Source organism: Microplitis mediator, chromosome 7, assembly GCF_029852145.1.
Source record: "Microplitis mediator isolate UGA2020A chromosome 7, iyMicMedi2.1, whole genome shotgun sequence".
Taxonomy (NCBI): Eukaryota; Metazoa; Arthropoda; class Insecta; order Hymenoptera; family Braconidae; genus Microplitis; species Microplitis mediator.
In genome coordinates, this window is record NC_079975.1 from 9,265,903 (window position 1) to 9,293,110 (window position 27,208).

Consider the following 27,208-nt stretch of genomic DNA (forward strand, 5'->3'; position numbering starts at 1 on the left):
TTTAAACAATTAATATTTATTCATTACTAATTAATAACATTATAATTATTTATTTTTCATAATTTTCGGTAACTTAATCCTAAATTTTATAAAAATTTCAACATTTTTATCGCAATCGTCATAATAAATATAAAGTATCTTTTGTATTGTGACTTTAGTTGAGTTTTGAGATCCGAGATGACAAATTTTATAAACATGAATTAAATAAATTCATCGCAAAGATAATGATTTTAAAGTTTTTGTATAAATATATTTAAATATTTAATAGTTTTTATAGAATGAAAAGATTGTATTCATACAAAAACTAATTTTTTATCACTACACTTTTTAAATGTCTATTATAAAATAAGCAAATTCGCATTTTTTTCCGAATAATAAATATTTATTCAAAGGGATTAAATATTTTTAATTTTGAGTTATATTTTGTACTATAAAAATTATATGATATCAAAAAAAGTATATCTACTAAAGTTTATTTTTTTCCTGGTGAGGTTTAGTCGGAAGACGTGCTTGAAATTTATCATTTCGAATTTGATACTCTACATTTATTATTCATAGAAGTATTATCAATAATAACAGATGACGTTTACCTGAAATTTTCATAAAAAAAAAAAAAAAAAATCACTGGTTACTGAGCAATATAAAACCATGCATTTATCCTCAGTGTATAAAATTTTCATGTACATTTTGAAAAATCTAAAAATAAGAGTTTTATACATCGAAATTTTTTTTGTTTTTTTTTTACATTAAAAATTCTGACAGCATAAAAATATTTGCATACTAAAATATTATAAAAAAAAAAAATTATTGTAAACTCTGCAAATATTTTAAATATTTTTATCAAAACCTTTTTTTTTAAATATAGTGATGATAATTAATTATTTCGTATATTTAACAGTCACTATAATCTTAATATAACAACAAAAATCTATATGGTGAAAAAATAAATGAATTTTTTCTGATTAAAAATATTACCACACGGCACACTTGTGTTTAGGATTCATCCTTGATTCTAAGGGGCATTGGAAATCTTCAGCGAATTCCGGCATATTCGAAAGTGGTCCAAGAATACGGAATTCACCTGGACTGTGGAATCCAGTCGTAATACGTAGTTTTAATGCTTCAGGTCGATATACAGAGCACCAGGTGTTAGCAGCACTGATCCAAAACATTTGTCTCGGCGTAAAAGAAAGTCCAGGAAGTGTTGGTTCTGGTTTGTGTCGATCAGCCCAATCTTTATACGCCAAATATGCTTCCTTTATACCTCCATTGTCAGCAATATTTTCACCTTGAGTATTAATACCATTCAGCTAACAAAAAAAAAAATATCATAAAATAAACAACAATCATTATAATAGACGTAATTTTTATACTAAAGTGAATTATTTATTTTCTCACGTTCTTTCCAACTTCTTTTACGGTATAATTGCCGTACTGATTAATTATACATTCAGCCTTCTCTAAGTATTTTTCTTTGGTTGACGGTGCCCACCAATCGACTAGATTTCCATCTTTATCGAACTGCCTTCCTTGATCATCAAAGCCGTGAGTGATTTCATGACCAATTACGAATCCAATAGCACCATAATTCATGTATCTTGGACGGTCATTACTAAAGAAAGCACCTTGGAGAATCCCAGCCGGGAATTCTACACAAAATAAATAAGAAACTCAATACACTGCAAAAAAACGGGAGTGAATATGGATTTTATTTCAATCCGAATTCACTCTCTCACTCAGAGTTTTGGAGTTTAAAATAAGAATCACTCTGCATGCGGAGAGAATCGGGATTTTTTATGAGCGGAGTAATTTCGGAGTGACGGAAATTTTATTTCAATCTGCATTCACTACGATTCGGAATTTTAATACTTAAATAAATTTGTATTTAATAGAAACAGCTGTTAATTAGAAACATAATCGCTTCAATAGATAATTAATTCAGATATTAATAATGAAACTTAAATTATTATGTTTTCAATTTACAGTGACATAGTTTTTTTGGGAATATTTTACCCCATAAAAAAATTTTTTTTTGATTCTTGAAGAAGTCTGCTCTCAAGATCGATAAGTGCTTGTGTCTTTTTCTGCCTATGTGTCTTGCTGCAGATACTTGTGACCAAATTTAAATTGCAAGATCTTTCGAAAGAAGTAACACGACTTAATCTCTCTGGACAAAATCTCCTTGGCAAAGTATCCCCACGACAAAATCTCCCTAGGACAAAATCTCTCCAGGATGCAATTTCTAAAATTATTTTTATCGGTCCAATCCCTGATGGCCATACTATCACTTCAAAAATTTGACGTTCAGGGATTTTGATTAACTTTACAGTAAGTTTACGTCAAGTTCTTGCAATTGACGATGATGTCAAATTTGGGCTGGGAATTTCCCATGATTTTATGCATGTATGGGTAACACATTCTATTTATTTATGATATACACATAAAATGTGAAAAAAAACCTGAACACGATTCCAGTCGTAAGTGTATCAATCATTATAATTACATAGATTATTATAAGATTTCGTATGTAGAGATTGTGTTGGGAAGATTTCGGCTGGGGAGATATTATGGTGGAACCGCGAAAGACACACACGTAGAAAAAGACACCAACAGCTAGGGTTCTTGCTCATGATACACTCCAGAATCTTGCTCAAACACGTGTTACTAGGGTTATTTCGCTAAAATAAGAAAGGTCATCTCGTGGTATGATTGATGTAAATCATACGACAGTTTGTGACTCAGTGGAATTATATTTGCGAAAGTTTTATTATCAGCTGCTTATAATTTTTCAAAATCATTTCGCATAAATTTATGGACAGGAAGCTCGTAATTATTCCCGTACTCAATATAAATGTCTAAATATCAAAGCCCTAAGCTCAGTATGTATTAGCATTTTTTTTATAATTAATATTCTCCGAAACTCCCCTTCAAAGTGAAATTCACTCCGAGGGAATTAAATAAATAAAAAGTAATTCACTCCGCTTTCACTCCGCAATTTTTTTACCGTAAGCAACTCATTATTTATTCTTAAATAATTAATTATTAATAATGTATGTGATGAATAATAAATTAATTATACATACGAATACTGTTTTCAATTGATGAATAAAAAGCATTAACAACAGCTGGGCGGCCGTGTGATACCCAATCACTCTTATTAACCGGTTTTCTTAACTTGCTAAATGAGTATTCTGTGCCAAATAATGTCAAGTTCAATATATTTTTCAAATAAGAAGCATTGTCATCAAGCTGTAGGTTTTCATAGAATTCTTCCAATTTCGCGTCATTCAAAAGCTCATCAGGGTACGCGATATGGCTTGTCATGGATGCAGCTTTTTCCAGAGCACTTTTTCTCGTTTCTTCATCCATCCAGTCAACCTGTTATAAATTATTTAAATTAGCAATATCCTATCAATTATGATGAATAAATAGAAGGACAAATAATGAATTAATTACTGTTTTTAATATTTTATTGAACTGATTACGGATGTCCGAAACCATTTCCACGGCATTTTTCTTGGCATCCTCGTTAAAATATTTCCTTACATACAAAGCACCAACGCTTATTGATAAAGTACTGGAGACGATGTCAACACACTCTTTCCATCGAGGTTCTCTTTCTGTTCTACCACTCAGAGCTGTAGAATATTCAAGCTGTCTCTTGCGAATTTCATCATTCAAGTAACTCACAGATGCAGCAACGGCCCGCCACATTACATAATTAGCCTGTACCCTTTTTGGTGTTAATTTCATTAGTTGTTCGAAGTCTGATATGAAACTAGGAACGTTAACGATCGTTATTTCGTTGTCATCAACTTGAACATGAGGCTTGAGAATTCTGTTGAAGTATTCCTTCCAAGGGATACTTGGATATTTATTTGATAACTCTGTTATTGTCATCGGATTGTACAGTAAAGTTGCATTACGTCGTTTCTCAACCGGCAAAGATATCTAAAATTTTTAATAAAACTTTTCATATCATCATCGTACTTTTTATCATTAATTAATTAAGTTAAATTTATCATTCAGTTTTACATTGGCAAGTTTCATTTCAAATTTAAGAGACTCCATTAGTTCTTCTTCAGCGCGTTCTCGCTCAGCACCGAGAATTACTGCAATATCGACCATGTACCGGTAATATTCTTTTACAATCTTGTCATCAAATCCTTTGCTTAAGTATTCTCGTGATAATCCAAGCGAAGCTTGATCTAACTGCAATAAAAAATAAGTAGTAAAAATTTTTTTACGAGATTTTTTATTACCAAAAATTGCAAACAGTATTTTTATGTCAAGTAACAGAGTTCATTACTTTTTTTTTTTTTCATGAATAGTTAAGGGGCCGTTCATAAAATACGTCACGCAAAATTTTACTTTTTTAGGTACCCTTCCCCCTTCGTCACATTTTTTTGCGATCCCCCTCTAAATATTGCGTCACAAATGATAGACTCTCCCTTACTATGACGGAAGTACACACATAGAAATAACTATATATTAACAAATATGAAACAAATGATTTTTTATCGAAACAAAAAAATAAAATTGAAAAAGAACGAGAAAAATTTGCGAAATTGCTTGATGAGCTGCAAACGTCACGTTTCCTTATACCCCCTGACTCCCCTTGCCACATCAAGTCACAGTAAGCGACACCCCCTTCTCCTCCAAAAGTGCGAACGTATTTTATAAGCGGCCTTTAACTCATTTTTTTTTAATTTTCATTAACTTAAATTGTGTTTTTAAAAATATGAGTTTTTTTGTAACTCACATCTAGAACTCGCTTCGTACTGTTTTTAAGATCGACACCAATGCTAAAGTCTATGAAATAATCAACTGAATAACCCATTTCTCGGAATTTGAAGACAGATGTCATCCAGTTAAATTCGTCATCTTTCCACATATCGCCTTCTAGTACCGGCCATCCTCCAAGTTTTTTTACGATACTCAACAAAGGAGTAAGTCCTTGTTCTTCAATAACAGCTGGAAGTAACAATTTCATTACCATAAATTTAATTCAAGGTAATCATTTAAAAAAAAAAAAATACTAACTTTTATTCATGCAACTCTTGTAGAGAGTTTTTACCAGCCTGAATGGATAAGGCATGTCTATCAATCGCGGGTCTTCTATGCTCATTCTCAATTGCTCTAAAACTTGATCACTAATAATACTGAATGTATTTACGCTGACTTTGTCATCAGGAATGATAGTTGACTTTAGGAAACCACCACAGGCAAATCTGTAGAAGTCATCACACGGGTCGACGGATGAATCCATATTTTTTAGGATCTTCGAGGCTAAAATTTTATTTTTTATTACAGACCATTTTTTTTTTTTATTACAACTTTATAATTAAGGTCATTCTTAGACAGTGACCCCCACTTTTTAAAAATATTCAGTGACCTTAAACTGTTAGTGGAATGAAAATTTTATTAATTAATTTCAAAAAAATTAAAACATAAATTGAAAGAAAGACAACGCAGTAACAATTTTGCCGAGATACAGATTTTTAAAAGAATCATCACAGTTGATATCAATTAGGAGTTAAACGAAATTTGTGAAATAAATTTTAGCCCACAAAATTTGAAAATTCGAATTACAATTTGACATGAAAATTTTACTGGTTTATTTCCCAAATTTCGTTTCACTCCTAATTGATGTCAACTGTAAATAATTTTTTTCAAAATCTGTCTCGGCGAAATTGTAACTGCGTTGTCCTTTTTTCAATTAATGCTTTAACTGTTTTTTTAATTAGTTATCAAAATTTTAAAATGGTCATTACAATTGAAAGTCATTGAATGTTTAAAAAAAGAGGGAGAGATTGTCTGAGAATGGCCTTAGCTATAATACTTACCGGTATGAACACATGATGGTGAGTCGCAAATGTTATCTGGAACTTGAACAACAGTAGGTGAGGCTCGGAATGATGAATTAAGTCCTAAAGCTTCGACTGTTGATGGTAGCATTTCATTTTTTGCGTTGGCTGCTCTCATGCATTTGCGATTTCGGGTGCAAGAGCAAACAAAGCGAGTAGCATGTATATTAGTAATTATGAATGTCGTGAAAAGATAAATGAAAAAATTTAACTTCAGTAGTCGAAAAAATATATCAGATTTGACAGTCATTTCGATATGCGTTATCATTGATAATGTAAAATTATTACTTTTTTTTTTATTCAATAAAATTCAAACCTATTTTTGTTATTGGCGTATATTTTATATTTAAAAATCCTATGACGTAAAAGATAAATAATTTATTTAAATAAAGTTTTTTGTACTAAAATTCAGGTTAAAATTTCAAAAACAAAACCTATTATTTATTTATGTTTATAACTTTAGTCATTTATTTCTCAATATGTTCTTTATTTTATAGAAATAAATTTTGATTTTGTTTTTTATTTAGAAAATTTATTTTATCAATGTTGATAAAAAATTGGCAATAAATGAGCTGAGGCATTTTTGTATTAAAAATTATGATTGTAAAGTTAGTTGACTTCAAATAATTTTTTGATTTTTTTATAGTTGGATTAGCAAGACTTTGCTTTTCGGATATTTTCGGTGTTTACCCCCACCATCTAAATTTAATACCTAAGACATTGCGCCTTGATGGGGGGAGGGGGTAAAAAACCGAAGCGCAAAGTCTCGCTAATCCAACTTTAAAAACGATAAATTATAAAAAAAAATATTTTAAAAAATTGCACCAAAAGATCTTTTAATTTTCTACATGTGCATGTTTTTTTTTTTTTTTTTTTTTTTTTTTTTTTTTTTTTCATATTAAATTGTTGAAAAAAAAATTCAAAAATTGTTAATAGTCTGTAAACTTCTGGATCATTAAAAGCTCCAATGAAGAAAAAATTTATTATCTTATGTATGAAAAATAAAATTTTTAAATATTATCAAAAGTCTATTTCGTAAGTATCCATTTTTTTTTTGTTTTGTAAAATTTGATATGTATTTTATTTATATTTTAACAGAACTTCATTTTGATAAAAAAAAAAAATAATGGAATTTAAAAATCCATTTATTTTTGTATAATTGTAAAATTTCCATAAAAAGTAATAAAATATTTAAAAACTGCAATAAAATAACTTTTATTTTCGTAAAATAATAAAAACTCATTGTAAATATCTTTGACAAATTTATTTTCCATTGTTTGTATTCAAATTAGCAATAGATGTTCATGTATGATTATATGATAACATAAACTATTTTTATCTGAACATCGCTATTCTACATAATATAATAAACCTGATAAGTAATTATCAATTATGTAATTTTTTATACCGGATATAAAGTTAAATTACAGCGTAAATACTTTACTTTTAATAAATCAATAACATTTTTTTTCTGTTAGAGCAAAAAGTTTATTGCCAAAACGAATTGGCAAATATTTTATTAACTAAAATTAAGTGGTATGAAATATACGTCAAGAATGAAACAGTCATTGACAAAAGTCAAGTAAACTCAAATGTAATGAGTAATGACATTTTATTTAAAAACTCTAGTGCATTGGCATAATTAAAGCTGTTATTATTAAAGATTGATTCACTTTCCCAAATTTTCTAATAACTAATTGATTTGGTTAAATCTAATCCATCCAACCCTTAAATCATATCAAAAATCATGTATACTTTCATAAAAATAATATTTTAATTATTTTATGTAACTCATGCCGAAAAATACGCCGTTAACTGGCTAAAGTCAGCCTTATAAAAGTTTATATTTAAGTACAATCCTTTGTGATTATGGTCAAAAGTCGTATTTAATATATATTAAATCATTACTTTTTATATTAAATCATGGAATTTTAGTGAAATGGATGGAGCATTTCCCTATAGGAGTATACTCAACACAAACATGATTCAACACAAACTAACGAATTTTTCACTATGCCTGCACCTGAAAGTTTACATTTCTGCCCTGTTGAGAGAGAAGAAAGTCGTTCTTTTAACAGAGGTAAAAATTTAAACTTTCAGGTGTAGATCTGGTGAAAAATAGTATACACACCCCGCAGGAAAGTACACTGTCAAAATTTTGGAATTGAAAGCGGAGTAAATTCGGAGTGAATGCAGAGTGAGTAACTATTTATTTATTTTATCCCCTCGGAGTGAAATTTACTCCTAAGGGGAGTTTATTTTAATGTTAAAACTCCGAATTGAAGTGAATGCAGATTGAAATAAAATGTATGTCGCTCTGAAATTACTCAGCTGAAAAAACAAACTCCTCACAGTAAAAAAGGATCCGTCAAAATCAACACATATCGTGTGTAAAACGAACGTTTTGCACTTATTTATATGTTATTTTAACATGCTGTGAGTGTTAAAAAAAGTTGCACACGTATATGTTAAAAGTAAAAATTTTCCGAGCATTCTTTTGTGATGGTCGACATTATTTTTAAGATATTTTGTGTTGATTTGACAGTAACATATAAAATGTGTTACTTTCGAATAAAGTAACATTTTTGTGTGTTAAAAAGTCAATCAATTGCAAGTTCAAACAAGATAAACACTGTGTGTTAAATTTACACACAAATGTATTGAAAATTCAACACTCAGAATTTTAACACACGCTTTTTTTTATACTTTGACGATTCGTTTTTTACTGTGTTTATTTATGCAAAGTGATTTTTTTTTAAACTCCGGAACTCCGAGTGACGGAGTGAATTTGGATTGAAATAAAATCCGCAATCACTCCGAATTCACTCCCACTTCATTCATACTTTCCTCCCTTGGTGTGTAATATACTAATATTACCTCCTTATTTTATGACCACTTTGAATTTAGCTATCTGATTAACATGACTTAAATGTCTAGACTGCACATGCGCATTTAATTAATCAGCACAAGCATGTGTAGATCAATGCAACGTTAGCTAAATGTTATAACCTTACATATCTCTATTAATTGATACGAGTTAACATCAAAGTTGACTTTTTTTATTGAGTTAAATTTGTTAAGTGCAGAGTATTAAACAAGTTATTCAATTCCATAAAGTATAATTCTGTTTTAATAATAAAAAAGTAAATTATTTTATAACTCTGATTACAAGGCGCTGACTTTAGACATTTAACGGCGTTTTTCTTCATGTATTCATTACATCAACTATTGTATACATCTAGTAACATCAAGTATAATACCGATTTCACAAGATGTATAAGATACTATTATCAACAAATACAAAAAAAAATAAGCAGTAGTAATAAAAAAAAAAAACTTAATAATTTCAAGAAATAGATTCACCTGCATCTGTGCCATTGCATGACCTCGAGTTCGTAACTATTACACCAATACTTATTGCCAAGGCAATACATAAAAGGACTCCGCAAACTGCAATTATCGTCAGTCCTCGTTCCAAAGCTGATCGTCTCTTCCACCATGTCGGGTTTCTAGAAATTATATAATGCATGTTACTTTTATTTTCGTAAATTTTTATTGTTGATGTTTCACTGATTTAATCAGTAATAGGGTAGAAGTGCCATTTGTGGCCATTGCACTATTTTTGGACATTTAACACTTTATTTTAATTAATGATAAAGTATGAAATAAACTTGCATTATAATAATGTAATAAAAGTGTCTTTGAACATTTGAATAATTAATTATTTGATTGCGGATTTTACGAATGATTTAATTTGAATTTTGGAAATGCCCAAAACTGGCCCTACAGTGACTAAAAAAAGTAATTCTACCTTGTATGTGATCGTACAATACAATTAATATCAACTGATACAGTTGATTTTCTTACAAACTCATAAATTTTAAAACAAAATTTTTTAGAGAATTTGTCCTTGATAATTGAAGAAGAAAATGTCAAAAAGAAGAAAGAACATCAATGATATCTTTACTTTTTCGTGAGCAGCTTTTATTATGAATTAAAAGAATCATATGGATTCAATGCAAATGTCTGTAAGCAATGGGTTCATAAAATAAAATCCTTACTGATAATTTAAGGACAGCAGTTTTTTTCACCTCCCGAGTTGAAACTTAAAACGTATCTCAAGCGTCTCAGGCGTTTAAAACGTAAATTAAGAGTCTCAGGCGTTGAAAGCGCGTTCAAGACGTCTCAGGCGTTAAGAGCGTGTTTAAAACTTTTCAATAATTTCTTAATTCCGATTAAAATTAAAAAGGTCATGTACTGGGTATTAAGTAAAAATGTTTTTTTCTATTTTCCGTCAAGTTATGACCTCTATGATATTTCTATGATATTTCGGGCCAATATGTGATATATGGGGCATAATGGACCACTCGAAAAGAAATTAGGAAAACGGTTGACCCTAAAGGCCACCCTGCAACTTCCCGCTTATTGCATATTTAAGCGCTCGAAATTGCACTTACGTTTTTGAGCTGAAACGCTTTAATCACGCTTACAACGTCTGAGACGCTCAATATACGCTTCAAACGCCTAAGACGCCTGAAATACGTTTTAAACGCCTGAGACGCTTGAGATACGTCTTAAATTTCGACGGGGATTTTCTTAATTTTTTTAATAAAAGTAACAAATTATATTTTTTTTTGGCATGAAAATAAAAAAAAAGATATTTTATTTGTTTTAGTCCCATTCTTAGTGCTGAAATTTATGACGTTGTTATTTTTCGTAATATCTAAGAAACGGTTTCAGACCATTTCGGAGCATACGTTAGAGTAAGCGTCTGTATGTTTCGTCTCTATATAAACATAAACAAAATTTCGTTGTATGAAATCTCAGATGGACCAACCCCTTCAAATCATTCTTGCGCTCATCTAAAAGCTTCATTAAGACTTAAAACTGATTAGTTTTTAGGATTAATCATACTTGTAGATAATTTATATATTAGTCAAAAGCATAATTAAAAGAAATTTTTTTTAATAAAATTCGTAAATTCCTGATTTCACTGTGATCCAACGTTAAGAAGATTTAAAATTTTAATGAACCGCTTTGATTGCTGCAATGTGTATTCGGGTGATTTAATTCCTTTGAGAAATGTAAGATGTGACGGAAATTATTTTTATTATCTAATTTTTTTAATTTTATTCATATCTTCTGAACGAGTCAACTGATTTTAATAAATCTCATGGCAATCGATTGAAGGATAAATCGCTTACGAAATACAAAATAAAATAACATATATTTTTAAACATAATAAATTTTTTTTTTTAAGAATTTTTTTCCAAAGAACTCGAAAAACATCTAAATTAATTTATGCTAAAAATTTATTTTATTTACCTCTTAATAATTTTTTTCTAGAATAGAATAACCATTTGAGAGAGTTAAATCTTGCAAAATATATCGTAAACAAGTCAAAATCATTTTGGTTTTTTTTTTTTTTCATTATTTCGATGATTTAACTTCTATAATATTTATTACACTTAATAAATTTTTAATAATTGAAGAAATATTAATTTATCTTCTTATCATTCATTTAATGTTGGTACATGTGAAATAATTAAATGTTATTTCCATAATGTCTTCAAAAATACAATGACAGCATAATATATTTATTTTTTATAATTTCAAAAACTAATTTTTAAAGTAGGGGATGAGGGGCCAAAGTGGGCCCCTAGGGGCAAATTGGGCCCCTCAAAATTTTCTATACGCCAATAAATTCGGACGGATAATAAGCTTATCGAAATTTCTTATATATAATTAGGGCTAAAATAGACCACCAAAACTTTTCATTAAATATAATTTATTAAGAAAGTTAAAGAAAATTACGTTATAAACTTATATCGCAGCAGACTATTAAAATGACTTTTATATTATTAAAATACAATTGTTTTATAGTTATTTGCAAATATCACAAGTGTAAAGAATCAAAAATATCAAATCCGAAATTTTTTGGAGGGCCCACTTTGCCCCTAATTTTTGATTTTTCAATTTTAATGGACGCAGCATAATGAAGTGAAAATAAGTATATATAACACCGAAAAAATTTCACATTGTCAATTCACACCAAAAGGACACCGTGTAAAGTCCTCGAGGACCATTTTCACACCAAAAACTTTTTACAGTGTATACATATATAGAGTAAATCCGACATTTTTAAATAAAAATTAAAAATATTACAAGCCACGAAAAATGAATTTTCTTTTTTAATTTCTTATCACGTAATCATTAATGTGCAATTTCAGTTAACTATACAATCATTTTTGTGCGTACAGTACAACATGTCATACTTGTAGCTCGTGCTGACTAAATAGATAAATAGTTAAACGGCCTGTATTAAGTGCGCGTACTCATCGGAGCAATCGAGAGTCTGCATAACATAATGGAACAAGTCTGACAGGAAACAACAACTCGGGTATATCGACCTCATAACCTCGAGAGATTTCTTGGGTGTCTAGCTTTTTCTGTCTCACTCATATTTAGAAAGTTAGTAGTTTTAATGAGTTGTTAAGTTGTTGAAAATTTATTTAAAAATTATCATTTAGATCGTACAATAAAAATCAATGATTTTTTTATTTTGATATAATTAAAATTGAATGTAATTGCATAAAATTATTTTATTATATATAGAGAAAGAATAGTGTAGTATCAAAACAGTATTATTGATTGCATAATCGGTAAATATTAAGTAAGTATATACCTCGTAATTTAGTTTATTTCACAATTTATTAGACGGATGCAAATTTATTTTTATATCTTATAAAAAGTATAAGCGACCTTTTCTAAAAATATAATTTTTTTTTCTTGCATAAATACTTTCCTTATAAGAGATAAAGGCCAAAAATACTTAATAATTTTTTGTATTCTCTTTCATAAAAAAAAATGTTTATTTCATATTTAAATATTCTCGATGTTCATTAATGCGTTAACAGTATTTGCTTTACAGAAAAAAAGAAAATGAAAAAAATTACAATTTCACAGGAGAAATGCGTCGCTTCGAATAGAAGGAAAACTAGAAAAATTACAGTTTCAAAGAATAATTCCAGGATTTTTCTAAAAACTCATATAAACAAATTTCATCTTAAAATGTAAAATTTACTACTGACAATTATATTTGAAAAAATTTTAACTTGAAACTGTAGGGTTTGTTCTTTTTTTTTCTTTGTTGTCCCCTTCATAGGTAAACCTTGTAACTACTTTTTTTTTTCATAATTACAATCATAAGTAAAAATGAAAAACGTTCTTTAGTACACTGCTATTGCGTGAAAAATGCTTCAAATTTTAATAATTATAATAGAATGTTCGAAAGACTTTTGAATTTTAATATTTTCAGTAACGCACGTGTAACACAATCGATGTTTTGACCGATTTCTGAAAAAATTATCATTTTGCAGCAATCCCTTGTAGGAATAAAAAATATTGACAATGGGACAGGTCTTGGCACAATACTGGGCTACCCAGGCTCGGCCTCCAAAGGTTGGTCCGAGATCCGACCAACGTTCAAGTGACGAGCCTCGGTTCGCCAGTCTTGGGCCAAGATTCAACAGACATTTAACTGACAAGTCTGGGTTTGCCAGTCTTTGGGCAAAGTTCAGCCAATACTCTATTGACGAGCCTTGGCTTGTCAATCTTGGGCCAAGATTCAGCCAATACTCAAATAACAAGCCCTGGTTTACCAGTCTAAATAACAAATGTTACCTAAAAACCTCTGACTTCTATGTATAGTATAACAGCCTAGTGGATAAGACACTTGCCTAGCAGCCATGAAGGATCAGGTTCGAGACCCAGCAAATGCAAAAACAATTAGTTTCATCTATCTACCTGATTTTTCTGTGTACAAATTTCTTTCCATATGTTACCATCACGCAAATGTCTACTAATATTTGTTTTTTTTTTAATTTATTTTTAATAAGTATAGGTGCTTATTTAGCAACAGTCAATACTGGCTCTCGATATTGGGCCAATACTTAGATGCGATCTTGGCACAACACTATCACTCAAGCTTGGCTCGGTGTCATCATTTCGATGCTTAGACCGACTCGGGCCAAGCTTGGATTTCAAGCTTTCCCCAGAGTTGATAAGTCTTGCGCCTAGCCTCGGCCGAGTTTGGGCCTATTGTTTTTTCCTATAAAGATAACGAGGTTTACCCAGAAAGGGGACGAAATGAAGTTATAATAAGATCTTAATCATTAATGATTTTATAAGTATTTTCTTATAATATTGTCGTATTTAATAATGGACAAGTAGTAAAAAAAAGAGTAGTTATAAAAAATGATTATAGCTTGAATATAATAAGAAATCAATTATTATCGTAAGCGAATTTTATTTTTAAAAAAAATTCATTTTTTACTAAAAATTTTCAAGCGAATAAACTTTTATTGTTATTTAACTATATAATATCTATATATCTTATAAAATATTATTTTGCATTAATTATAAAGTTAGTAGCCGAATAAAAAAAAAAATAAAATAAATAGATTCAATGCTAAATTTAATGCCCAAAAACAGTTTTCGCACTGGAAAATCGTTAATTATTGAATTATGAAAGATTTTAATTAATGAATGTATTCAGCTAATCTTTTATTGCTATATATACAATGATTATTATTTAATTACCATTAAAAACCCGTTTCCTATTCGCATTTGTCAACAAGATTTATGTAGAAAAATATTTTCATTTTGCAAAAGTATCAATACTAGAATTACTATACTGATATAGGAAAACATGTGAATCTTAAATTACTTTAAATTTCCCGCGTCAATGCCACGGCAATCTTATCAGATTCGTTGAAGCGTTTTGATTGATTTTTTATGGTTGGTTTAATATAATCTCAGCAAAATTTCTCCAGTGTAAATAAATAATATGTTATTAAAATATTATTTATAAATTTTTGTATTTAAATATATAAATTTAAATGTGATTTTATCTTTTATCACATTATCTTACAATTAAATACTTTTACTTCCTGTTATAAAAGAAATTATAATTTTATATAGAAAACGGAGAGTCATTGTAATAATTACTTCTATGATGACAAATCTTTTCTTTCTTTGTAAAATGATCATATTGGAAAAATAAATTGAATACTTCTCGGGTAAAATAAATTCGTTCCAAAAAAATTCCAAAAAAGTTCGAACTGTGGAACTTTTAAACTTGAGACAGATTAAAACTTTTTTAGAACGTTCGTAATTTTGATAGTAAAAAAATAGTTTACATGAGCGAAATTTGAGTCAAAAAAGAACTTTTTCAAAACATATTTTTCAAAACTCAATTTTACTACATTTTACCCTGATTCCGAAAAAATTTCCCATTGGGAACCAATAGCCTGATAAAAATAAAAAAAAAGTTTCAAATTAGAGGTTTTTTGAACTTTTTCGGAACCAGGGTATAATATAGTGAAAATATGTTTTAAAAACGTTCTTTTTTGACTCAAATTTCGTTGATATAAAATTCTAGATAAACTTTTTTTTCACTATGAAAATTACCAAAATTCTAAAAAAGTTCCACCCGAAGTTTTAATCTGACTCAAGTGTAGAAGTTCCACATGTCGAACTTTCTTGGAGTCTTTTTGGAACGAATTTTTTTTACTCGGGTTTGTCAGATAAATCAGTGCTAATTATTTATTCAATTTAAATTGTATAAAAAATTGACTCCTATCACAACGTAAAATTAAGAGATTTGTAATACTAAAAAAAAATTTAACTTTTAAAATTATATATGTGGTTACCAAATTGGCAAATATAGAGAAAACAACAATTGATTATTCTGATTGTATGTTATTGTAGACATTGCAAAACAATTTAAATAAATTTATATTTTTATTAATAGAAGTCAACAACTATATGCAATAATAAATTTCCTACATCTTGATATATTCGTTAATTGAGTAATAAAACTCGTGGTGTAGTTAAACCATTCCGTCAAGCTTATATTAAATTATACACGCGAGGTCGATAACTATAGATTGAATGATGTGCTGACTATACATATATATGTACATTATTTTTTGCTGTTTAGAGAGTGTGCTGCGAATTTGAGTTGTCTGGAGGACGGTATGTTCCCAATAATTCATTACGACTGGTCAAGTAGCTTGATTAAACAGTTTGTCATACTTAATGAACAACATAAGAGATAGAATTTTTTTATTTTTTCGTTTCATATTAAGGAGCGTCTATTAAGAAATCCATCTTTACAGATAAATCTAAGAAACGAAATTGTTCTTTAAATTGCGGATGGTATGAAATTTGAGACAAATTTTATGAAAATTACTGAGTTAAGAGCTATATTTTTCATTTCCGGAAATTTAAGAATTTCAGATGATTATAATGTGTCTTTTTTTTTAAGATTCAACCTTCTATTATCTCATTACTTTATGTGTACATAGAGAGTGGGATTTTACTTAATCACTTACTTACATAATTTAATTTTTATTAACATAATAGGATATTTTTTTTTACTAACATTTTATTCCATATTTTTTCTATGAGAAAAAAATTATAATTTTATTTTTAGGTCATTGTTTTACAGAAAAAATTAAAATTTGGTAAAAATTTTTAGTTGAATTAAAGTATAATGATTTCAGTAACAAAAAAATTATACTACTTACTAAAACTATATTATAGAAATCCAAAAATATAACAAAATTCGATAAGCATACCCAAGTCAAAATATTAGACGTAAATTGAACGTTCTTAACGTTTTAAATGTAAATTGAACGTTTTTAATGTTTCGAACGTCAATTGAACGTTTTGGACATTAAAAACTCAATTTGACAGCTTTTAACTTATTCAAAACGTAGATTGGAGTATCATAAATCGAAAACGTAACTAAAACCTATTTAGACTTACAATAAGAAAACATAAGCATACCAAAAAATTTTTTTTATCGATTTTGTACTCCTGGATTATAATAACGCCAATTCCCTAACATTTTGTCGTCCGCCGTTCTGGATTTTTAATAAAAAATTTATATTTTGAAAAAAAAATTTTTTCAGTTTCATACTTCTATCTATTACTATTATATCTTTTCATATATTATGATATCAAGGTTATGGTAATTGTGATTACAAATATTGAAATAAATTAATTAATGTTATCATTATAAACTGAAATCATAACTCATGAAATTACCATATTTTTTACGAACCAAAATACAAAAAAATCGTTCAATTTACTTTCAAAACGTTAAAAACGTTCAATTCAAGTTTAAAACGTCAAGAACGTTCAATTTACGTTTAATATGTTAAGAACGTTCAACTTACGTCTAATATTTCGACTCGGGATAATACTGATTTCTTGCCAAAATTAGAAAATTTGTAGAAGTAAAAAATTGACTGAAAAAGTTCGTACGTACATATAAGTATATATATATATATATATACGATTAGATGTTAATGCAGTGAGTTGTATATTTTCAAAAACTACTTCATAAGCTTGTGCAATGAAGATTATGTATTTTATATTCATTTTCAACCCAATTATCGAATTGTGTCGAATTAGTGTAGATTATTCTCGTTTACGGCTTTAACTGGATATTACAAATACTAAGAAACCGGTAATTCTGAGAATCTGTTTGTATAAAATATGATGATTACATTTTAGACTATTTATCTGTATAGATTTAATTATATAATAATCAATAAATAATAATTAATAGTAAAAAACTAATTATTTACAATTATAAATCACGTAAATTAAATCCATGCAAACCAATTCGTGTTGCGAAAAGTTCAATGATTAAATAAAATTATTAGTAACTTGTTTGATATCGTGATATTGCAATAAGTAGAGGTAATCAAGGTCTTCCGGAAATAATTTCAGTAGTCTGTTATAATTTTTAAAAAATCATGTAAATCAACTTATTTATTTTCTATAACATTTTTTTTTATTTGTAAAGAAGTAAAAATAAACATAATCTATTGCATCAGACTGTGTTTTAATTTTCAACTCGTTTTGTTTGAAAAAAATATTGATTACAAAATAATGCATTAATATTATATGCTTGACAGGAAGTTATCAACTATACTATATACGGAAAAATATATTTTATAGGTGGGTACATAGTATTTATTATTATTTGAATCAACAGTCATAAAATAAGTACTTTGCAGTTCAGAGTAAAGATTATTCCGTTTTTCAATAACAATTTATTATTCATCACGTTCAAAGTCCAGATAAGATTGTTAAATATTTGTGAGGTTTTTCATACATTTTTCTCGGATTTCTTCTTTTCAAGCATACTGAAAGAAAAAACGGATTTTCTGAATCTCTAAACAACACTTAAATAAGACCTCCACTATCGACTACAGATTCATTAATTGATATGATATCGTTATCCGTAACAGAAAAGTGCAGTTGAGATGACTATTTATTAGTAAATTAAACTACTTTTAAATCACCATGATCAGAAGTAAATTATTACGATAATTATACTTTTATAGCCAGTAAGCCCAACGAGATCAAATTATCGCCACAATATAATTGCAGCAACCACTATTATAAATTTATGGTTTCAAGTACTATGTTGGTATAGTGCCTTTGATTATTTCAACAAAATTAATTCACAAAATAATTTTTCACTATACATGCACCGAAAGTTTAAATGCCTGCTCGGTCTATAGGGAAGAAAGTCGTTTTTTCCTTTTATGAGAAAAAAAATGATACAAATTGGGGCATGCACCAGTCTTCCCGTAAACAGAGGCAAAAATTTAAACTTTCAGGTGCAGATCTGGTGAGAAATAGTATACACACCGCAGAAGAAGGTATAGGACGTTTCAAGCCGCGTGTTAGCTACTCTCGCCTACGGTTCGGGTAGATAATTTTGCAATAGAGTTAGAATATCCTACTTTACTTCCTTGGTGTATAATATACTATTTTTTTTTTTACTTTAAATTAAAGTGAAGTATTGGGATAGTTATTTTACACTGCATTAACATATTAATTTTTATTTAATCATACATACACGATTGTCTTCTTGCTGAAAATAAAATATCCTCATTATAATTTACGAAGGATTCGAGCCTAGCGACCTAATACGCGCGAGTCTTACGCTTTACCACTATGCTACTCACCCAGTTAAAGTACTGCAGTTCAATTGTGCTTCTACTATTTTGTTTCCATACTAAATGTTTATATACACTTCGTTTTATGCACGAAAATTTTTTTAAACACAAGTGACAATAGTCATAAATAAAGAACCGAATAGAATACAACATTAGTAGATTATATTCTTGAAATATGTTATGAAAAATGAAGTTTTTAACTTTTGTTTAAAATTCGAATGTTTATTAAATTAACAGTATGTTGCAATTAATCTTTGGTTATATTTTGAATTTTTTTCTATAAAAAATAGGATTAAAATGAATGGATTACTCCATACTTAAGTTCGAATAAAACTAATGATTCTAATTATTATTTTAAATTTTTACCTACCCGCTATAAAAAGTGAATTTTTTCCAAAAAAGGTAAATTATTGGTACCAGTCCAATTTTCGAAAATCGAGTTTTTATCAGATGTCGACGTTTTGAATAATGTTTATCTACTTTTGTTTGCATTCACCCATACATCGACGCGAACATCCTTTCGAGAATAATATTAGTACGTGATTGAAAATTTTATAACGTAGATATTTCTCGAGAATACCACTTTCGAAAAAAGAAATAATTATCATAACATCCTTTTTTTAGAAATTCTAAATTATCATCAAGAAAATACGAAGATTTAATAGAGAACAGTAGTGAAGCAATGTCGAACTTATAAAATACTGGATTAATAATAAGTTTTTACCATTTCGCGCGAAAAGTTCAAATTCCCGTCTTGTTTAAAGCGGGTATGAAGGTGCACTTTTAGTTTATAGAAAATGAAAATTAAATAAATACACGTAGTCAATATCATTTTTATCCGAAATAATCTTATTTCATCACTTGTCATACAATATACCATTTTCTAAAAAATTTTTTTCAATAGTGAATATTTTTTTTAATTTCCCCATAATTAGTTTTAATTAAAATATTTTTTATTTAAAAATTGTAGATAGCAATCGGTTGTAGGTCGTCCTTATAACAGCCCGAGTCAAAATATTAGACGTACATTGAACGCTTTTAACGTTTTGATCGTAAATTAAACGTTTTTAACGTCTTAGAAATACATACGTCACATTTGAACAAATCAAGGTCACTTTTATAACCTTTGTTTAGTAGGTTTCATTTACATTTTATTAGATTCGTGATACGAAGTTACATTTCGGGTACTATAGAAACGTTGAACCTTCATTTTAAATGTTCATTACGTTCAAAACGTTCAATTTACGTCTAATATTTTGATTCGGGAAATTAACGACTTTTAACAAAAATTATGCCTGGTTTCTATAAGATTTTTATCCACATTTCTCTAATATAGAAAAATAATTTCCCCAAGATCTTATATAACATAATCGTACAAAGATTATAACTAGTATATTTAAAAAAAAAAATTTCGATAACCATGAGGCTAAAACTTTAACCAGTTTTTACGTCTTAAAATAGCCAGCAAATATGTCAATGGCCTCTAAACATAAAGAAATAAAGACAATAATGTTCTTTCTTTTTTATAACAATATGATGTTTGAAATAAATTTTCTTTTCTTAATGTGTAGATTTAAAAATAAAACTTCATTTAAAAATCATAGGCTATTTAAATAAAATACTCCTGTATGAATGATAAACATAAAGAATTATATTTATGATTCAAAGCAGATAAATTTGATTATTCCGTACGTGAATTTTATAATTTTCTTTACCTGAAGTTCAACATTATAAAATATAAAAATATACTACTATCCGATTAACTTCATAATTTTGTGAAATAATAACATTTTCATTTCTGATAAATTACAGTGCATAGCTTCAAGGTTAAACTTTATTTAAATAAAAAAAATATTTATATTCGTTAATGTAAATAATGCAGTTATATTAGATTGTATAATTTGTGCAGCCCTATTAATGACATTATACTGTGGGGTTTTATCGTCACTAAAAAAATAAAATTATACTGTTAGTATTATGACTCATTATTTATTATTTTTTTTTCGTCGCATTACAGATCGTTTGAAGTTTAATTTATTTTTTAATCTTTGCTATCTTGGTTCTTTTCGTGTTTAAAAATTATATAATTAATTGATAACCGATAAAATTCTATACAGTAACAGAAATGCCTAAACAGTACACAGTATAAAGGATATCTTGGCGCAAAAAATTTCCACTCACCTCAAGAAAATTTTTACTTGCCCTAAGAAATTTTTTCCATTGTGAATTAAAAACAAAAATTTTCTTGGCACAAGAAATCTTTTTGGTCCTAAGAAAATTTTTGTTTTTATTTCATAGTGTAAATTTTTTTTTCCGCGAAGAAATTCTTTTTTTCTGTGTAATTTTTTTGTTTAGTTTCAACAGCTACACATGACACTCAATTTACGTGGATTTTTTCAATGAATAAATGATTTGTTTTCTTATGTTCTAACATATAGTCCATTTTCTATTGTATTCAAAAAAATAGACCTTACAGTTGTGCTAGATTCTATGATAATTAAATTGTTATTGAGAATAAGTCACGGATAATAGAGTAATTTTATGTTCTTTTATAACATGGAACATTAATAACGATTAGATTCGTCAAATTAAATTTAAAAATTCTTTTAAATTTATAAGCAGAGAAAGTATGAGTGAGTACTTTCGATGTATTTCTATGTATCAAGTACGAAATTTTGAATAACATTTTTGTTGAGTTTTTAATTTAATAAATAAGACTTATAAGTATGCTAATGCATTTTCATTTACGATTAAGCTTTTAAAATCGATCAGAAGACTATTTTTTTTATGAGCTTGACATTAGAATGAAAATAACTAGAAAACAATGCGAAATTCGAAAAAAACTTTATTCAAAATAATTTGTAGGGAATAAAATTATCTACAAAAAAGGTCGCATAATATTTTGTGTTGTCTGATAGTTTCACCGGAAAAGTGAAAACCCGGGTCAAAAATAGAACTTGATTTAGACTTGATTTACCAAGTCAAAATCTGGAGCCGTTTTTCATAAGACAAACTCGACTTTTTTTTACAGAGATATGAAATACATTGAGTTTTCGCCTTGGTTTAGACTTAACTGGCTTACTTAGTCACGATGTAAGACGAAAAAGTTGAAATCAAGTCGAAATTGATTTGATTTAGACTTATTCGACTTAAATTATAAGGCGAAAAAGTCAAAACTAAGGTGAAATAATTTTTATATATTAAGGCGAAAGTAAGGCGAATAAAAAACTTTTTTTCGACTTGATTTGGCAAGTCAAAAGTAAGGTGAATGACTATCGTGCTCGAAGTAAAGGCGAATAAGTTGAAACTACGATCAAAAGATTCGAATGTTAAAATAAGATGAAAAACGTTGAAAAAAATTTAATTTAAGTCGAAAAAGTCGAGATCTTATCGAAAAATCGTCGGCAAATCGATAACTTCAAAAGAAAATAATAAGGTGAAGTGAACCTGAATCAAGTTTTATTTTTGACCCGGGAAGATCTCAAAATTTAATATAAATTCGACTTCAAGCTCAAATAACTTTTGAACCAATGGATTTATCAAAAAATAACAAGAGACTTTTTGTGTAAAGCATTCAATTCGTATCAATACGTGTCTGTAGATTTTCTCTACGACGCATTGTTAGCTAGTTATGAAAATCAGAAGACGCAAAAAAAATTTTCTCCACATTTTTATGGAAAATAGAAAAGTGTAATGTTGAACCACATAATGTTAATATTAAGAGCTCTAATTTTCACTGGCGTATTTTAATATCTAAAAAAAACTTATGAACCTGTTTCCGAGCAGAAAAAAAAAATTTTTTTTTTTTTAAGCACCCTAATACATATTTAAAAAATCGATTTTTCGCGCTTATCTTAATATTCGACATATACATTTATGTAGTACATATAGTTTAAGAATTAATAATCCTACGAATATTTTCATAATTTTACATCCAGTTATTTAAACTTTATTTCATCAAATGACTAAAAAATCAGATCAGATTTAAAATGTAAAAAGGATTTCAAATTTAAAAATTCATCAATTAATTAAAATAAACAAATTGTAATATTGATTTCATATATTTTTTTAAGGGTAAAAATCAAATTTATTATTTTTCATCAATCAAAATTTTTAGAGCAATAAGATATTAATAGGCGCAATGAATATAACAGTACTATTGTATTAAAAAAATATAAGCATTGCAATCTTAAACATGGGCGACACTTACATGTAGAATGTGCAATAAAATATAACAGATTACTTTTATCGATACTATCGCTTATTGCTCACGAGTTTTTATGTAGTCTTTCCCTATATGAATTTAATTGGTAATTGACGTTTTAAATCCTCGAATTGAAAGAAATGATTTTTTCTTCAATATGTTGATAATAATTTCATTAAAAAAAAAAAAAAAAGAAAAGAAAAATAGTGTTCCCGACTAAAAAATTCATTTATTCTTGGCCGTGAAAAAATAAAAAAAATCAATCGAGTTTCTTTCACTTCCTTATTACAAGAAAAATCGAAGTTCTTTCATAATAAGGAAGAAGATAAAGTCAGGAGTCGCACTATTTCTTAAAAAAAAAAAAAAAAAATATAGAAGAAGAAGACTAGGTCAGCAACAGTCTAATCCCAATGTTAGTATTTTACGAATAGAAGGGGAGACAAAGCCAAACATTTTAGTGGATTTTCATGTCAGCCTTTTGTAGTTATCAAGATTTGTAAAAGTCCCTTGCTCATAAACCTTGCACTGTCAACTATTACTCAGATACTTTGTTTTTTTTTTTAGATGAAAATAAAACTACTTTCACTGTTAGGATATAGAGATAATTTTATCTCCGCCACAGTTTGATTATTGGACAAATATTTTTCTCTTTATCATCTTGGTAACGTTAAAAGTATTGGCTTATTGCTAAAGACGCTATTTTTCTTTATTTCGATAAATTTTTGTTTATTAAAGCACATAAATATAATAAAAAAAAATTATAAGTTTCAAAAGTACGACATTGTATTCTTAGATAAATATTATTTTCATATGAAAAATATCTAATTTATGTGTTATTAAATCCATTCATTAGTTTTTATCACTTTTGTTCTAAAATTTATATATAATAAGGTGATAAAATGTTATGAGGTGATTTTTTTTACGGCAAATGTTTTTTTGTCTTATGAAACAAAAGTTATTGGAAATGAATTCTAGTTGAAACCAATAGAAAAAAAAATATTTATGTTAGATTTCATACTGCAAAAAGATATTTATAGTCTAATTATAGACATGTCAATCTGACAATTAGTTATATTTTTTTTTGTTTATGTCTCTTGTTATTATCATCTACGTAAGATCAGTTTCTGACAACAAATTAAATTACTCCAATAATAATTACAAAAAAATTAAAATATCTAAAAACTTCAAATAAATACACTGAGAGAAAAAATTACTTTTGTTAAAAAAACCCACTTTTGATTCAAAATTAGTTAATATCTACTTTGTAATAAAACTCTTTTTTGTCTGAAGAAATTACAATCTTTTTTGTAATGATTTTTTTTAAATTCACTTTTAATACAAAGTTAAAAACTAAGAAAAAAATGGAAAAATTCCGTTATAAAATTTTTGAATGTTTGCGGTAATTTTTTCTGCATCTACATGTTTTTTATTGGTTTCAATTAAATAAGTTTTGATAAAAAAAATTCGTTTATTTTTTCTAAATATTTTATTTTGTTGTAAGCAAACTTTCTTTTCTAAATAATTCTACTAGATTGTAATTTCTTCAATCAAAAACTTACTATGTTACAAAGTTTTTATTAATCAAATTCTTAGATCAAGAAAGTATTTTTTTTTTTTTTGTCATTTTTTCTCTCAGTGTAAAAAACAATACGACGCAGTAAAAAAGGATCTCAAGATTTTTTTTTTTCATTATTAATTAAAACCAATGAATTTTTTACGGCGAGAAATTTTCTTTCGCCCAAAAACCTTTTTGTCTTCAATTTATAATGCAAAAAATTTCTTGCAGCAAGAAATGCTTTTTTTGTGAAGCATTTGATATTCAATGATATTCTAAATTATTGCAACTAAAGCCAACAAAATTGTATTTTCCTTAGAATAGCGCAAAAATCATGTAAGTTGTCGTAAATTACATTTTTTTTTTAAGTATGATGTGAAGGACAAAGTTGCATCATGAGTTACTGACTATCTGAAATTGATTGATAGTTACGTATATTTATTTACTATACAAAATCGCATTTTAACACGTTTTGATGATAACTTTTGATAAATAAATGGGCAGTTTTTCCTGTTAATAATATTCATCATAATTATAATAAATTAATTCGAAAGCTTACAGTTTGTTATAATCATAAAAGAAATGAATCCAACAAATAATTTATATTTTCTAGAATATAAACAACAACTTCCTCAACAATAATTTTATACTTAATTGTTTCGTTAATTTTTTTATAATTATTAAATGAATCAAACTATTATTTAAAATATAAAATTTTCAGTTTGTCCTTATGGAGTATAAATTACAAATGTATGACAAATGATGACTTGTTATGTATTAATTAAGAATAATCAATTAGCAAAAGTTTCGCAACAACTTTTACAAAAAATTATGAAATTATTTCAGTTACAAAGAATCTAACTAACGATTTATATAAGAATATTAAATCAATCTAGTTTATGAAATAAAGTAGTGCCTAGTTCGTGAGTTCAGATCGAGGTTTAAAATAATTGAATTAAAGATCACTTTATTATGATCAAAACAACACTATTTTGAATTATAATTTCACATATGTATCATTTCATACAGTACGTAATTTCAATGCTTGGAATGTAACGTATTTATATTATATCATTAACTCACTCATGCGTTGAAATCCCAAACAATGTCAGTAAACAATACAGTTAATTTATTTGTCAACAATTATTTAATGAAATTTTTTTAAAAATTATTTCGGTAATAAACTTACTTAATAACAGTTTGCTTCATACTATTTGTCATTTTGTTGATTATTATCTTCACAATATCATTAATTTCACCAACACATAACACTGTTAGTACACGTGATAATTCGCGCGCTTTGTGACCTGAATGTCATGTATGAAAAAAAAAATTTATTTGATTTTCCGTCTTCCTGTTATTTATTTAAACCAATCAAACTAAAAAGATACTGTTGATACGGATGAATTGGATTGGAATGCAACTGATGGACTGAATGAGCGCGCGCACTTCTCTACTGTATTTAAACGAACTATCCCTCCCACCAGCAGTTTATTCTTTACTTGTTTTTTTACTCTACTCTCACCACACAACAAGTATTTGTTTCAAATGGCACACCTTCATATTTATCAAAGATTTTTGTATCATCTTCTCGGTACATTCAAATTTACACGCAACATTTCTTTCGAGCATAAAAAATAACATTTAAATTTTATCAATCAAAAATTTGATTTATTACAAAAATTAATAAATAAATACGACTATTTTGTAGTTTTCAAAAATAATTCATATTAATATCATTATTTATTTATAAATATCATACCTTTGAAATTGAGGTATAGATAGAGTGTTCCCTGTTGATCCTTGAATAAGTTTCTTGACATACATTGTGCTACTTTCCTCGCACTATTTAGCGACAAGGACTTTTATTTTTTTTGACGATAAACTAATCGACATTAAAATGTAAATTACTTTGACTAAAATCTTATGACTACAAATGAAGTATTAAAAATTTTTAACTCAGAGGTTTTATAAACTCTTGAAATAAAAAATAAGTGACAGATGTATATAATTACAGGATACAATTACTATTAATTTGAGAGTATCAAATTATTTAATTGCTTCTTTGATAATTATGTTCACGTATATAATTTTTTTTTATCTTTTACTACAATGGTAATATTCAGAGAAAAATTTTTATTTTAAAAATATTAAATAGGTAAGATACACAGAAAAAAAAGTTATCTTGAGTCAAGAACATATTTTTGAAGACAAACGTTTTCGGGAACCAAGTCAAGATTTTCTTGAGCCAAGAGAATTTGTCTTGGTTAAAAAAAATTCGTTTTAGTCGGAGAAGATTTCTACTTTATCTGAGAAAATTTAGGTCTCCAAAAAAATTTTCTTGAATCAAGAATATTTACCTTTAGTCGAGAATTTTTTTTTTCTGTGTACAAACTGTAAATTTGATTTTTTTTTTAACTTTTGTTAACTGGTCGAGTACTTTAATTATCTATTGCGCAATAGATACTAACGTGTAAATGACCGTGATAATTATTGAAGCTAATTTAGAATCGCTGTAATGTAAATTTGTGAAAAA

General features: G+C 27.6%; 1 protein-coding gene across 3 annotated transcripts; it reads right to left on the minus strand.

Moving 5' to 3' along the window:
- On the minus strand, positions 1–26,117 carry LOC130671293 (neprilysin-2-like). Of its 3 annotated transcripts, none has more exons than XM_057475094.1 (10): positions 25,862–26,117; positions 9,231–9,376; positions 5,847–5,882; positions 5,044–5,289; positions 4,763–4,974; positions 4,036–4,212; positions 3,457–3,951; positions 3,084–3,378; positions 1,399–1,649; positions 1–1,310 (listed from the first exon to the last, which is right to left on the minus strand). In XM_057475094.1, the coding sequence occupies exons 1-10, from the start codon at positions 25,891–25,893 to the stop codon at positions 972–974; spliced, it is 2,229 nt and encodes a 742-aa protein (XP_057331077.1). In that variant the 5' UTR covers positions 25,894–26,117; the 3' UTR covers positions 1–971. The 3 variants fall into 3 exon arrangements, with proteins under 3 accessions (XP_057331077.1, XP_057331076.1, XP_057331075.1); XM_057475093.1 differs by having other exon boundaries at positions 5,847–5,888; XM_057475092.1 differs by having other exon boundaries at positions 5,847–5,975.
- Between the last annotated feature and the right edge of the window lie 1,091 nt (positions 26,118–27,208).

Coding starts and splice junctions, on each gene's coding strand:
- LOC130671293 (XM_057475092.1), bottom strand. CDS start 25,893: ATGACAAATAGTATGAAGCAAACTGTTATTAA. Junction 3,952..4,035: donor TTGAAATGAAACTTGCCAAT/GTAAAACTGAAT, acceptor TAAAAATTTTAG/ATATCTTTGCCGGTTGAGAA. Junction 1,311..1,398: donor TAAAAGAAGTTGGAAAGAAC/GTGAGAAAATAA, acceptor TTTTTTTGTTAG/CTGAATGGTATTAATACTCA.